This window comes from Lagenorhynchus albirostris, chromosome 16 (genome assembly GCF_949774975.1).
Source record: "Lagenorhynchus albirostris chromosome 16, mLagAlb1.1, whole genome shotgun sequence".
Lineage (NCBI taxonomy): Eukaryota > Metazoa > Chordata > Mammalia > Artiodactyla > Delphinidae > Lagenorhynchus > Lagenorhynchus albirostris.
In genome coordinates this window covers 20,836,613-20,852,867 of record NC_083110.1, presented here as the reverse complement: position 1 = coordinate 20,852,867, position 16,255 = coordinate 20,836,613, and the positions used below count along the sequence as shown (strand labels likewise).

The following is a 16,255-nucleotide window of genomic DNA, read 5'->3' as shown; positions in this document are numbered from 1 at the left end:
AGGTTTGCAGAAAACATGAAACAATGTCACTCTTCTCACTCAAATATTTTTTGGGGAAAATACAGTTACTTTTCATAAAATTATTTATATGAGCATGTTTATCACTGTTATTTTAAAATAAGTAAGCAACTATTTAAAAAGTTCCTCAGTTTTAATTTCTAATGATAATTATAGATATAATTCACATAGACAGAACCTCTTTTGCATCTCAATAATTTTTTAGACTGTAAAAGCGTCCTGAGAACAAAAAGTTTGAGAACGACTGGCATATAATTTAGAAATCTAGAGGTGAATAAATAGGAAACTGCAAAAATAGTTGAAAATGATCCGTTTTTTAATATTATTTGACTTGTTAAGCAATGTACCTGTATTAATTTGATAAGACAAATATAAATATTTCAAAACAAACAAACACCTTCCCTTATATAAACACTATAAGGTTATCTCATTTCTTTGGATAACATTTCTCTTCTTTACCAAAATGAGAGTGGAAACATCTCTGAGCAATTGGACAGCTGGAGGCGATAAGTGGAGTGATTCAAATGCCCAAACTCTCTGTCAGAAACATTTTTGTCCTTACTCAGATGGCCAGGATGGCTTCAGCCAGCCCCAAAGGACAGCTAGTAACCACTGTCACTCTTACTTTAACACCATGACCCACTGAGAAATAATGCACCAGTCAGGCTGCCTTCTGAAAAGAAATTAAAATTTACCCAGCTACTCTGAAGACTTTTGAGAGGAAGGAGGAAACATGCTCTCCTCAGACGTCTATCCACGTTAGGGAATGCTTTCATAAAAGTACCCTGCCCAGATGCATGTTTTTAGAACTCCAGAGCTCCATGACACTTACAGAATGGCACTGGATGCCAGACATGATTCATGGTTCAGCAGAAATGAGTCAGTGATCTGGGGAAATGGGACAAGTCCAAATGATAAAGAAGGCTCCATCTTTAATGCACTAAGGACAGCTTGCCAGACCTGCTGATTTGGCTAGCTACCAAGCCTGGGAATGAAGACACTAAAGAGACACATTTTTCAGATTTAACTGGACTTTTAAGCTACATATCACCATTCTGCTCTTAGGTTACTATTTTGTCTAAAATATGGTGTGGCTAAATATTATGACTCATTGTTTTAGCACATTAACAACTCCTAAACATAATTTGAATGTGTTATTGTGGCTCACCAGTAATAATGCTCATTAAAAGAATGATTACTCAGAGCCTTCGGTTAACCCTGACCCAGCCTTTCCAATGTCCCTGTCCCACCTCCTACTACTCCCTCTCCTAATACCCTGTTTGTTTACTTCACAGAACCTACATATCACTTATAATTATATGTTTACTTATAGGTTTATTTGTTTAAGATCTCTCTCCCTTACTGGACAATAAACACCACAGGGCAGAGATTATCATTTTTGTTTGGTTTACCACTTGTTTATCTGGTTCCTAGCACAGCGTATGGCACGACATAGCCGTTCCAAAAAATGTTTGTTGTATGACTGTTAAGTGAATGAATTCAAATTAAGATTATTACAGCCTCTAGTCTGTTTCATTTTCATTTTTCAAGAAGGCTTGGGGACTAGATGCCTGATTTCTTAAGTAAAGAATGTAAGCCCTCTGAAATAGCCAAAAGGTAGTTAATATTTATTTACTGACATCTTCAGCTCTCTCCATGCATGAGAATGACTCTTCATATAGAAAGTGCAACTGGAGTATATAATAGTAGACATTTTCTTACAGGACTCAAAGTTATGTTGGATTTTGTAACACAATTCAGTGTTTTGTATGTCCTGTTTGACCACTACTGAGTTAACGAACTTAAGTTTTCATGTCCAATGGCTATATTTCACTCATAGGAGTGTGGGGTTACAGGTGGGATGGTTATGTCTATGCTTTAACTTTTATTAACATTTATTGAGTTCTTCCAGGTGGAAAATTCTTGGTACACTAGACTCAAACTATAAAAACCAAAACCATAAAGGAAACTTCAGTTAATTTGATACTAAAGTTAAAAGTATCTAATTATCAAAATATACCATAAAGAAAGATCAAATGGGGAAAGAATATTTTCATAACACACAATGTCAAATGATTAGTTTCCTAATCATATTTTTAAAATTCTTACAAATCAATAAGAAAAGAACAAACTGATAGAAAAACTAGTGAAAGATGTAAACAGACCCCTCATAGAAAATGAACCCTAAATGATCAATAAACATATTTAAAAATATCTCAACCTCCTTAGTTGAGATTTGTGAAAAAATGAAAATCACAACAAGAAGCCTTCATACCTATCAGATTTGCAAAAATTAAAATGTCTGATAATATCCATATTACAATGTAGAACAACCAGAACACTTATGTAATGTTGGTCGGAATGTAAATTGAAACAATTCCTTTGGAAAATAATCTGGTGTTATTATAAAGTTGAAGTTGTACGTACTCTGCCAGCAATTCCATGCCTAGACATACTCGTGCACCAGGAGACTATGCTAGAACATTTATAATACCATTGTTCCTATTAGGAAAATAACTGAAAACAACCCAAATGTACATCAGTGATACAGTTCTCTCACCTTACAGTAAAATACTGTGTAGCAACGAAAGTGAATGAATGAGAGTTACACGCAGCATCACGGGTATACTTTTTAGAGAAAAAAATGCAAGTAGCAGAAGAATATGTACATTATGCTTCCACTTACATAAGCATTTTACAACAGTAAAATTAAAAAAATTTTTTTTAAACTCTTTATTATGGAAACTTGCAAATGTACACAAAGTAGAGAGGCTGTATTATGAACCCCCGTGCACGCATCACTGAGCTTCAACAAACGGCAGATGTGTTTCTTTTATACCTTCCACTTTTCCCCACTTTGACTTATGTTAATGTAAATATAGGACTTTGTGTCGTTTCACCTGTAAATACTTCTGTACCAATATTGTTTAAGGACATAAGGATACGTTGTAAAATTATGAAGAAAAACTGTTAAGAAAAATTTAAAGAAAAAACAAGATTTGGGCTAGTGGTTACCTCTGAGCAGGGAGGAAGGGACAGGATCAGGAAGACAGTAGATTTAAAAATGATAGTAAGGTGGGCACACAGGTATCTGTGCTATTATTCTTATAATATATCCATATTGTAGATATTCTTCAGTATCTGTTCAAAATGCACTTGTAAAACAATTCAGAAAATTCTGTCTGGTGATCCTTTTCCACTTTGGGAGTATAGATAAGGAGGTTGAGAGATTGAATAGAGAAGGTTAGTAGGCAAGTGACAGGGACTTCTACAGAATCCCTTGGAGATCTTGACTTGTAGCCTCTGGAGTTGGTGGTGGTACAGAGGCTTTACCCAGCTCTTGCCTCAAAAACTTTTTTTTTTTTTTTTTTGCGGTACGCGGGCCTCTCACTGTTGTGGCCTCTCCCGTTGCGGAGCACAGGCTCCGGACGCACAGGCTCAGCGGCCATGGCTCACGGGCCCAGCCGCTCCGCGGCATGTGGGATCTTCCCGGACCGGGGCACGAACCCGTGTCCCCTGCATTGGCAGGCGGACTCTCAACCACTGCGCCACCAGGGAAGCCCGCCTCAAAAACTTTTAAGGTGAAAGGATATTTAGCATTGTCCAAGAGGGAAGAGCAAGAAGAGAGGGCTGCGTTGGAAACCGCCAACATTTCCAAAGTTTGTGAGGGCAAAGATGTGGGTTTTCCCATGGGCCAAGTGGACACCACAGACATTAGCTTGGTTTTCTATCTCAAAACAGATCTACCTCAAAGAACCACCTGCTAGGGTGAGTGACACCAACAGAAAGAGGCTGTGAGGGGTGTACTGTTGGAGTAGGGACTGAGGAGCAGGTGCTAGAACATGAAGTAGAGATTACAACCTTCAGGTCAAGGAGCAGAGCAAGGGGCCAGCCCCCCGGGCGATGAGGTCTCTGTAGAGATTGCAGAAGTCCTCAGCACAGAAACAAACGGCACTTTGTTAAAGCACCGAAGTCTGGGCCTGCGCTCTAGAGATCCTAATTCAGTAGGTCCAAGGTAGACCCTGCAAATTTGCGTATCTATCAAGGCTCCAGGTGATGCTGACCTGCTGGTCCAGGGACCCACTTTGAGTAGCTTGTTCTGGGAGGCTCTTGAAATCCAGACTCTGTCCTCCCTCTCTGAACTTATCCCAAACCATTTCCTCCTCACTCTTTATGTTCTGGTGACATCAGTTCCTTCAGTTCCTTAAAGTTAACCATTGTCTCACTGCCTCAAATTTGTTATTCCCTCACCCTGCAACACTCTTCCCTAAATTCCGCTTTGCTGGCCTAACTCCTAGTCATCTTTTATGTCTCAGCTTAAATACCACTTTTTAGGAAAACCTTCCCCAACCCATTCACAAGGTTTGGTCCCTTTGCTTTATGCACCCTCCTTTATAACATTTATCACAATTGTAATTACATAATCACTGGAATTTTTGTCTGTGTTCTTTTCTAGATTCTAAGATCCATGAAGGCAGGGAATTTTCCTTGTTCGCTGCTTTAATCCTATTGCCTGGAACAGTACATGGCACATAATAAACACTTAATATTTGTTGCATGAATGAGTACATGAAGGTATATAGATTTTCCCAGAAGGTAGAAGAAAATGCCCCTAAATAAGGTAATGTTTTAAAATGTTTACATAATATTTTACATTACATATCATATATAATTATTTATAATATTTTAAAATTTCCCTATATCATTTAAAACATCCTTTGTCTTTTTTTTTTTTTTTTGGTCACGCCACACGGCTTGTGAGATCTTAGCGGGTGCCCTTGACAGTGCAAACGTGGAGTCCTAACCACTGGACCGCCAGGGAATTCCCAAGCATCCTTTGTCTTTACAGCTAATTTATTCCCTCAGCACGCCACTTACAGGCAAATGTCCAGAAGTAGCAATAGCAAAAACTTAATAGCCAAAGCAGATATCAGCATCTATAAAAGGTAAATTTTTGCTGCTTCAGAGTGTTATGTACAAGCAAACATACTTAGTGTGACCCAGCTGTACATTCCTGGGAAAAGAATTTTGAGTCAGGATACAAAAAGGGATCATGGCCATTTGCTGTGAATTCCTGCAGACTCTTTCATCTGTGGGTAACGCATGAATGTATTTCAGCTTCTCCGATGAAGCTATGTTCAAGATTAACAAGCTTTCAAAACAGCTAGCTTTAATGATATAGGATCCTACCCTTACAAAACAAAACAATTTCTTCCCAGTCAACTTGGAAATCAACAAATATAGGCAAAAAGGATTCTTCAATTTGCTAAACTAGGGTTATAAAAACATGGGTAGCATACTGAGAACACAAAGAGGCACACACCTACAAGGTTAGACTTCAGTTGCCAGGTATACGTATTACATTTTCTTGCAAAAATAGCAAAAAGGATACTTTTCTTTTTGACTGTGTTTTCCTGTATGGCAAACCAAAGTGTCTCATTATTTTAATGCATTTTTAACGACGTTCTCCAAATCAAAATCTGTGCGTCTGGGAGATGCTTTAGGAATTTCAGTGGTGAGCAAAAAGGTAGGACTGCATGCCCCCCTCCACCCCAACTCTCTTCAATCCCAGAAGCACTCATTTTATCTTTAAAAAGTGTGTGTGTGTTGCTATACAGCAGAAACTAACACAGTATTGTAAAGCAACTATACTCCAATAAAAATTTTTTAGAAAAAAGAAAAAGAAAGTGCATGTGTGTGTGAACTATTTATTGGGGTCATGTAACAGATTTACTGTGGGGAGAAAAACGGGAGGAGGAATTACTGCCAAAAGAAGGTTGGAAAACCCTGGCCCAGTCTAGCACAGCTAGAAGTTAGTTCCAAGTGTTACCTGTATTTATAGTCCCTTTGTAATGCCAGAGATACTGTGTCCAAATTCCCCAGTGTCCAGGGCATTCCTTGGAATGTCTCCAGTTCCACTACCCTCTCATTTGACCTTCAATCCTGCATTTTGACTGTCTACTGGATATGGTCCCTCCATCTCCTCAGACTCAAATCATCCACCTCCAGTTTCTCAGACCTTGACAGTGACCCCAGAGTCCTCTCAGGTACCCAGCTTCAAACTCATCCTTCCTATCTAGTCGGTCACCAAGTTCGGCTTGGTTTCTTTTATTCTAAATATTGCTCTCTCACGTCTTTTCTCTGCTTTTGCACTACCCCTACCCTGGTCTGATCAGAGCATCTGATGCCTGGAATACCCTTCACAGCTTCCTAAGTGGCCTCATGGCTCCATTCTTTTGGGGTCTAACTCATTCTTCCAGACTACTTAAATCCTCCCTTTCATCTTAGTACGTCCTTATACACAACCTTAAATGTTTTCCACTTGCTTTTTTTTTTAATTTTTTTTTAATTTTTTTATTTTTTTACATGCATGTCTCCCTCCACTTGCTTTTGAAACCACTTCTGAACTATTCTACTTTGCTTTCAAGGCTTTTCGAAATCATCTGGCTCCACTGTTTTCCAGTTAGTTCAGTCTTCTCACTGTCATCTACAGATATTATTACTATTCCAGCATCTGTACTTATGTAAACATGTTGAATTGACCTGGCCTAAAAGGACCTGTCCCTCTGCCTACCTCTTCTGTCTTTTCTCTCATCTTTCCTCACCTGTTATCCCATGTTCGTCACATAGCCAAGTACTTGCAGTTCCCTGGAAACATTCGTCTCTAGGCCTTTCCCCTTGCTTTACTCTTCCACCCTTAGTTTTCTCAACTAAAGTGGCACCTCCAGCATTAATGTTTCCTTCATCCTGCACTTCAGGCAAAATATCACATCTTCCTTTGAGCTGCCATTGCATCCTATTCATACTGCTGTTACAGCCCTTATTACACAGTATTGCAATGTTTTGATTATATGTCTGTCTGATTCCTCTATTAGACTGTGAGCTGCCCTCTTAGAAGAGTTTTAGACTTGGTTTCAAAACAAGGTCCCTGACCTCCAATAGCTCCCAATTGTTTTGTACCATCAGTGAGTCACTTCAGTAACTCAGTAGGTATTTGTTGAATGCATAAATGAGTTAAATTTCTACCTAACTTCTTCTTACTCTTCAAGGTTCAACTAAAATCCCCTTATGTCTCTGAAGTCTCCTTTGACCTTTCTAGTCCTCCAGCCCTTCTCTGAAGTCTGATAGTCTTATGGTTGTCCTATAAAAATTAGGATGATTTCTTTTTGTTATCATTTTTTTATTGGCGTATAGTTGATTTACAGTGTTGTGTTAGTTTCTCATGTATAGCAAAGTGAATCACTTGTACATATATCCACTCTTTTTTAGATTCTTTTCCCATGTAGGTCATTACAGAGTACTGAGTAGAGTTAGAATGATTTCTTTAACTGGATTGCAAGTTCCTTGAGAGCAGGGACACATTTATACCGTCTCTGTCATTGCACTGGTCACAGTGCTGAATTTAGAGCAAAAGCTCAATACATATTTGCTTTGTGATTAGAGTTATATAAGTTCTGTACTTAGGAAAATAATGACAGCTAATAGTCTATTTGGAAAACCCTAAGTTTTTTCTTAATATGATTATTGTCATGAAATTCAGAAAATAGTGAGTACATATTAATTTTCTGCCACCAAAACAGTGGTTGGGATACAGGCATGAATTCTATCACTGAAGAAATGCTCTCCAGGTAAAAACTAGTATTGCTACATGGAAGTTGTGTATATTTCTTTCACTTTTAAATTTGTAAATATTTAATTGGTTGACTAAATAGTTTCTGAGTGACCACCAGGTTACTTTGGTTTTCAAGGAATGGGTATTTTGTAATTCTTCCTGGGTAATTTTTCTCACGGGAGCACTGAAGTCTTTTTTGTATCTGAGATTGTCATGGTCGAGAATGGGGAGGATGAGTCTTGAATGATCTGGTCTAATTTTTTTGAAAGACTCCAATCTATGACTAGAAACTAGTGGAATGGATAGGATTAATCTAAGTAAGTTGTATGTGTGCCGTAACTTGAGTGCTTACCAGCTTACTTAGACTGACCAGATGCCACTGAGTGGTATACATCGTAGTGCTATGATGACTTCTTGCCAACATTACTGACCAGAGTTCCAGGGAGGCTTGCACAGAGTAGAAGGGTAGACACTGCCCTGTGTCGTGCAGTTCCAACCCTTTGCCACATCTTAGTGCAACTGTATCACTCCTGATTTAAATCTAAGTTGAGTTTCTTGTTTTCCTGTTTCTTTATGCATTAGTTTGCTCATAACTTAGTGACTACTATATTATGCATAACTACTACAGGCTAGAAGCCATGCTTGGTGCTCAAGATCCAAAGGTAAAACAATAGAACCCCTGCCCTCAAGGAGGCCAGTTGGATAACTAAATAGTAAAATGTATACGCCATTGTAGAAATAATATTTAATATTGCCTTATGTTGACTCTGAAAAGCAAAATTCAATATATGAATATGTTTTTATACTAAAATCCCTTTAATCAATAGGAATACATAATTAAAGATATTATTAATACTAGTGCTATTATTACCCTATAATATGAATATTTTGCAAAGAGAAGATGAGGCCCTGCTTACATAACTAGAATAAATGTTAAATAGTATTCTAGTAGTAATTAGGTGGTTAGGGAGGCAAAGTAACTCTTATAGGACTCTAAATACCAGTAATTCTCTATAAAAGTAATATATTTCCAGCACATTATTCATATATTATTACATTATAATACAAGAGGTAGCAAATGTCACCCTGGGGGTTAAGGCTGGATCCAGATTTTGTGGGGCCTGAAGCTCATAAAAGTGTAAAGACCTCTTAAAAAAATAAAATAAAATTAGAACACAAAATTAGATGTAGCCTGTGCACATGAAGAGCCTTGAAGCTTAGCTTTACTTACTTCACAGAAAAGCTGATGGTAGACACATAAAAGATGAATATCCCTTCTACTCATCAGTCATATTAGGGAAAGACTTTGGCATTAGGGAGAAGAGTGCTCATTAAGTGGATATCAAAAATTATATAATAAATACAATACATGTAAAATAAATCTTTAAATTGATCTTTGTCACAGCCTTATTCTACCTTTATTCTATCAGACTTTATTCTATTATTTGGTTTCTTTTTAATTAAAAAAATACCACAGGTATTCATTGAGTATAGGTCATAAATACTTTGTTTTTTAAGCTACAGGCTGTAGATCTGTGCTAATGCATGTTCATTAGCCACACGTGGTATTGGGCACTTGAAATGTGGCCAGTGCATCTGAGGAACTGAAGTTTTAATTGTGTTCAATTTTAATTAATTTAAATGTAAAAGCCGATACTCAATTCAGTTCTTACAGAACTTTTAAGTATGTTTGGAACAACTTGGGTCTTACAATCTACTTTTTCAACTACATTTTTTTGAAATCTAAATGCACATTAAGTATTTCCTAGGAAAATTTAACATCCAAACTGAGATGTGCTGTTAAGTGCAGAATTCACCTTGAGTTTTGAAGCCCTGGTGACAAAAGGAATGTAAAATATCCTACTAATAATTTTTATATTGATTACATGTTGAAATGGTAATATTTTTAATATATTGGTTAAATTATATATTTTAAAAAATTAATTTCACCCAGCTCTTTTTATTTTTAAAAAATGTGATGACTAGAAAATTGTAAATTGAATGTATGTCTAATATTACACTTCTATTAAGACAGTGTTGCTTTAAACTCTGACTCAGAGTATATAATTTTTGAAACCACATATGTGAAAGATAAAATGAGGAGGATCACAGTAGATGGAAAGTAATTACCAAACATTACTAATGCGACATTTTTACCTTACTTCAGGTGGTGGAATTCCTACCACTATGCAATCCAACTGTACTCTGGTTCCTTCTGGAACTTCTCTGCTCCGTAACTTTTGAGTGAACCGGGGAGGTTGCCCCAGAGGTTCTTCATAGTACAAAGACGAAGGAGAAGACCCTGGGGTGGTGTCTCCCCCATCTGCCTCACTGGCAGCCTGCTCAGCTTCGCGCCTCTTGGCTTCCTGCTGTTCAAGGGCATGGTTCACTTCATTATCCCTGGTATCTGCAGGGATAGGGATGGGAACAGAAGATCTTTCTCTTCCTTCTGATAGATCTGAGAAACTGGAGCTGTTTTCCTGCATAACTTTGCTTTGAGATTCCAGTTTATTCTTGTGGTTTTTGCAGGCACGAGGTCTAATCCTTTTGGAGCTGTGGGCTTTGAAAAGGGATGACAGCTCTTCAATGAAATCGGCAGCCTTATTTAAGAATACTTTTTTGGACTGGGTTTCAGAACTATACTGTGGCCTTTTTGCCTCCTGGAGGCTCTCTTTAGAGTTGGTAGGACTTCGAGAGTTATCCTGGCAGAAGTTAGGGTCCAAACTTGATTTAGGTGAGTGTTTCATCTGATCAGAAGAAAAACATCTTCTAGCATGGGCTTCATCTGCTTTCTCCAAAGGGTCGTGATTGATGGCCAGTCTTGCCAGATTGACACTTTCATCTAATTCTTCTTGGCTCAGAAAGGCTGAAAGATCTGGAAGGTCATCTTGGCCTCCTCCACCTTCAGCAGCTCCAGAAGGACTGCTAAAATGGAAAGAGTTGGAGGAAGGCTCTGCTCGACTCCTCTCATTGTTTCCCTGATGTCTAGTTTCAGCTAAATAGCTCTCTCTTAGAAGCTGAGATATGGAAGTAGAAGCTTCTAGGCTGTCGTCTTGCATGCTGTCACAAAATAACAATAATAACAAAAAGTTTGGATCATTTCTACAGAATAACAAGTCTATGTTTATTACAGCATGATAGATGCTTAAGAACTTAAATCTGAAAGTAAAAATTGCCTAGTTTTGATACTTTCACAAAATTTACTTTAAAGACTTAAAGATTATTATGCTCATATTATAAAATGGAGAGGAACTGAATGAGGTTTCCCTGAAATTGGAAATAAAAGCATGGTGATTATCACTTTATTAAATTCTTTAAATACAAGTTCAATTTTGAAAGCTATGCTATAACTATAGAGATATTAAATACAGTTTCTAAACATAATTTTGATAATATCTGTAAAGGGTTTTTAGTTTTAAAGTGCTTTCATACACAGAGAGTTTTCTCTCCATCCTCTCCCCCTTACCCTGAATGTAATAAAATAACAGAAATTAAAAGACGTTGACAATATAATCTCATTTAGTTACTGAAAATATAAACTTGATCTAGCTCATGAAAATAAATAACGCTTTTATTTTATGACTAGAGACAAGTTGTTTAAATTCAGGGTTGTTTTTAGGCTCAGTGTGCTCTTGAAAACTATAATGATTTAGCTTTTTCAAATAAGGTATAATTATTTTAATTTCTACAAAGGTGTGAGTTAGAGCATAGGTTTTTAAAAAATCTCTTGAATTAACATTGGTGAAGAGGGGATATGGAAGACAGGGAAGTGGGGTGCAAGACAGGACACTTTTCACTGTATACGCTTTTCTTAATTTTAAATTGTAATTATACGAGTATATTCTAATCAGTTATATATTAACATAAATTATATGGGTATATTTATTCAAAAATAAATAATTCGTAAAGTCTTATAAAAATAGTACAATAACTTGTTCAAAGTCCCTTGGACTAGAAATTTTGGTAATGCAAACTACTTTCATATTATTAATGTTATACCCATTTATTCACTCACACATTTACTAGAAGGATAGCAAGCTTGTAACCCATAGGCTGTTACTCCTCTCTCGCCTCCTTAAGAGATGCAGCTAACTGATTACAGTATTCTTCCCGTTGACCTTCACTTATTTAACTCTCCAGTCCCTCAGCCACCACCAGCCACTCAGAGATGGTAATGGAGATGAAGACTATCTGTCATTCTTGGCTACTGTGTGCCTTGTGCTTGGAAGATGGAGAGGAAAGTAATCTCCTAAATATTGTCTGGCTTGAACATTCTATGACAAAATTTATTTCAGTTAATTTTTCTTCTTTCTTTTATATGACAGCCTAATATCATAAATAAAAATATTTGTAAGATCACAAAATATTACAAATAGGGCTTCCTAGGGACTGCCCTAGTTCTCAAAGTTTTAGAGTGCTATCTAAAACTAACCTCTAAACTGACAAGGTAGGCAGTCACCTTGAGAGGACAATTAAAGATGGCTAAAAGGATCACCTGCAGCAAAATGTTTTTTCATATGCTTCCATAGCCTGAGATGAACACTACTGGAGCCGCTTGTTTGGGTGAGCTTTATTGTGCCTTAAATAAAGATTAATTGAAAATGCAATGGGGTTGGAAGGGTGCAAAGATTTCTCTACAAAGATATTCATCATAGTATGGATGATAATTTTAAAAAATTGGAACCATGTCCAATCAGAAATTAGTTAAATTATGATATGCTCATTAAATAGAACTACATGGCTACTTTAAATTTTGAAGCACAGTGAATGATATACAAAATAGTATATGAAAATGTAATTGAGATCCCAGCTGAAAACTTGCCTCTTTGTGCATTAACTTTGTAGAGGAACAGTTAAAGGTATTGAAATAAGGTACAAAATGCTATTTGAAAATGTAATTAATATACTGATTGAAAATCCTTTCCATTTGTAAATCAACTATCCCATTAACCAAGTTTGAGTTTCTGTATATATTTAAATGTGAGGGGGGAAATTTAGTGCTTTATAAATCAGGATGGTCGTCTCTCTATTAGTTAGACATCACTGTATATTGTGTTTTAATGTAACTTTGTCTCTAGCTCTTTAAGATGGCTTTTATCTCGAGGCAACATGGAGTGAACATTGGCTTTGGAATCAGATAAATCTGTTTTCAAATTCTGGCTTCACCTCCTAGCAGTTGCGTGACTTTGAGAAAATTACTTAACTTCTTTGATCTTTGGATTCCTCGTCTGTAAAACATGGCTAATGTCTATTTCCTAGGGGAGTGAGGATTAATAACATTATGATTGCAAATCTCGTAAAACAGGGCCAGCCAGTATAATGAGCACTGATGGTAGTAACAAACAGTACATGGGTAAAGGTGATGTTAACGTTGAAGAACTTCCAAAAAGTTTATATGTATGGTGAAAATGGAGAAGAAAATACACATATAAGTAATCACTTCTCTCTACAACTATTTCTTTGTTGTTGTTTTTTAAAGAAAAGGAGCCAATGTCACTTCCCTGGCGGTCTAGTGGTTAAGATTCTGTGCTTCCACTACAGGGGGCGCCGTTCGATCCTTGGTTGGGGAATTAAGATCTCACATGCCCTGCGGTGCGGCCAAAAAAAAAAAAAAAAAGGAGGTGTAAATGTGTGCCTGTTCTGATGCTTATAGTCATGAGAAATTATTATAACAAAAATTTCAAGCATTCAAAATTAAGGATTTCTTTAATGTTTGAATTTAACAATTGTTACCTAACACTTTGGAGTTAGATGGATCTGGTTCAAATCCTAGTTCTGACAGTTCCTAGCTGTATAAACTCGAGAAAGTTACTTAACCTCTGCAAGCCTCTGCTTGTTTGTAAAACAGGGGTTATAACAGTAGCCATTTCATAAGTTGAAGGGTGATTAATGTGCTTGACATCTAGTAAGTGTTCAATATATGGTAGTTACTACTATTTATTATTATTTAACAGCTGTGGCCACATACCATGATAAGAAGTAGAACTAGTGATGTGAGTTGATCCAAGGACACACTTTGAAAAGAAACTGAACTTGAATTTGTAGTTAATTCGGCGTATCTGTATTCTATGAAATATGCATAGTCTCATGAACAAACTATGCTTCCTTCAGATCTTTGTACATATCCTCTTTGCTCAGGCTGCTCCCTTTCTCCACCTCTTTTCACTATCTTAGTGGGCCAAGTCATATACAATCTTCAGTTCTTAGCTGAGAGTTGGCCCTGGGATTTCTTCTTTTTTCTGGGTTGGGTACCTCTCCACTATGCTGCCAAAATTCACTGTCCTAACCCCGAAACACAGCACTTATTACGATGCATATTTGCCTATTTACTTTTCTGTCTACCTCATTTTGTTTCGTACACCCTCATCTCTGTACACACACAGCACACAGAAGGTGGTCAGAAAGTATCTGTTGAATTCTTTTGTTCATTAGAATTTCCTACTAAATCTATGGTTGTTTATCTTCTTTTAAAGTTTCAGGCTAAAGTAAGATAAATAGAAATCATATTCACAAAGGAACCTTACAGACACAAAGAAGAAATATAAACTGGTAAAAGCAGTGCTAACTTCAAAGTGACTTTCAAATAAAAATTTATTTATGGTGGATAAAATAACTGGGATTATGCTTTGTTTTCATACCAGAAGGATCAAAGAACATCTGATTATCATAAAAAACCTGGGTTTGAATCCCAGCTCCAACACTAAATAACTTTGCTATCTTGAGCAAGTCACTTAATGCATCTGAATCTCAATTATCCTCATCTATCAAATGGTATAATAACAATTCCATCTTAGATGGTTCTCAGGTGGAAATGCATGTGTAAATTGTTAAACTGATAAATATTACCTAAAATAGGAAATATGAAAATGTATTACTTTCTCTTTCAAGCATTAATTTTAAAACTATCTGTTATAAAAGTTATAGTTTTAAAAAACCCAAGAGCTACTATGGATAACCCAGCTTTCATTTATTCATCCAATAAATATTAACTGAGCATTTACTATGTGCCAGGCACCCTTCTAGGCCCTGAGGATTCATCAGTGAACAACAGACAAAGTCCTTGCCCTCATGGAGTTGACATTCTAGTAGAGAAGATATAAATGTTAAGAAGAAAAATAAAGTAGGGCAAGGGACTGGAGAATGATGAGGTAGAGAAGAAGGTGTGCTACTGACATTTTGGCTGGGAATGTCAGGCAAAGCTTCTCATGCAGTGGAGAAGTTAGCCATGTGACCATCTGGGAGGAAGAAGTAAGTGTCAAGGCCAAGGGAGGTGAATGTTTGGTGTGTCCAAGTCAAGCCCAGTGGGCCAGGAGGTGAGTGAGAAAGAAGAGTGGAAGGTTAGAGCATGTAAGATCTTTCAGACCATGGGAAAGACTCTGAGTTTTACTAAATGTGTGAATGGGAAACCATTTTAAAGTTTTTTGAAGCAGATGACATGGTTTTGAGAAAGTTCAATTGTGGCTGCTATGCAAAGAATGCAAGAGATGATGCTGGTTTGGATCAATGAGTAGTATTAGAGGAAGATGGTGAGAAATGGTCAGATTTGAGATATCTTTTGAAAATAGAGCCAGTATGATTTAATGATGGATTGAAAGTAGGGTACAAGAGAAAGACCAGAGTCAAGAGTGACTCCAGTATTTATGGCCTAAGCAACTAGGTGAGTGGTGGAATTATTTACTGGGATGAGGCAGGAGCAAGTTTTGGGAAGGGTTCTCTTAACCATTTCATTTGACAAATGTCAAAGTTCTCTTAGACATTTCAACTGGTGTGTTCAGGTGACATTGGACATTGCTTCCTTCTTTCTGTTTATTATAAATTGAAACAGATATTACACTGCTTTCAAACTAAGAATGAATAAATGCCATTGAAAACAGATTGTGCTTTTGATGAAATGGTCTTAGATTTGAAATGAGGCAGTTAATGTGGCATCAGGACCAACTTTAGTAGATCATGTAAACTAATTTAGCCACATAGGATGCTTATTGAATGTTCTTCACTTTCTTTTGCCAAATATCTATATTTTTTCCCTACGAATTTTGCTGAAAAGAGGATCTGACCTAAGAACTTGCTGAAAATGTTAAGAGTCTCGTTTACAAAAACAAAACTTAATGCTGATACCTTTGGGCATATTTCTCAAGTCATGTTAACACTATTCTTCTGTAGGTTCTGAGAAGACCTTGTTGGAAATAACATGAGTTATAAACTCATCTTTTGCTTATAATATGAACATTTAAATCGGGGCATTGACCAGAGAATTGGCAAAACCTAATATGAAGTAACTTGGATTAAAACATGAATACTGAAGTTTTCTGGCTATGAAATATTCTTAGATATTAAATGAGAAAACAAATCTGGTTTCTAGGGGAACACAAAAACAGTCTAATATTTAATAGTTATTTGGCTAGAGAGCTGGAATAGGAAAAGATAGACATCTTTAATTAACTCACCTCTAAACTGAGGAACAGAACTACGCTGCTTACTTCATGGGTTTGTTTGTGAAGGAACTTTAGAAATGTAGAACACTATACAAATTTAAGGTAATCCTTTTCTGTAGGGGAGCACTAGTGTAAAGGATACCAAAACGAGAGCCCAAAGTTAGTATTTAATCTGAAATATAGCAAATAA

At 36.7% G+C, this 16,255-nt stretch overlaps 2 protein-coding genes across 3 annotated transcripts in view; one reads left to right on the top strand and one right to left on the bottom strand.

The window, feature by feature from the left end:
- The window catches only part of PBLD (phenazine biosynthesis like protein domain containing), a 130,594-nt gene that overhangs the window by 111,290 nt on the left and 3,049 nt on the right, over nt 1–16,255 (top strand). The window lies entirely within an intron of this gene.
- The window catches only part of MYPN (myopalladin), a 75,758-nt gene that overhangs the window by 56,625 nt on the left and 2,878 nt on the right, over nt 1–16,255 (bottom strand). Inside the window, exon 2 of one of the 2 annotated variants that reach the window (XM_060126686.1) lies at nt 9,788–10,690. In XM_060126686.1, the coding sequence (XP_059982669.1) occupies nt 9,788–10,689 (902 nt within the window). In that variant the 5' untranslated portion in view covers nt 10,690. Of the gene's footprint in view, nt 1–9,787; nt 10,696–16,255 lie in introns of those variants that run through there. The other variant, XM_060126687.1, reaches the window with a different exon arrangement.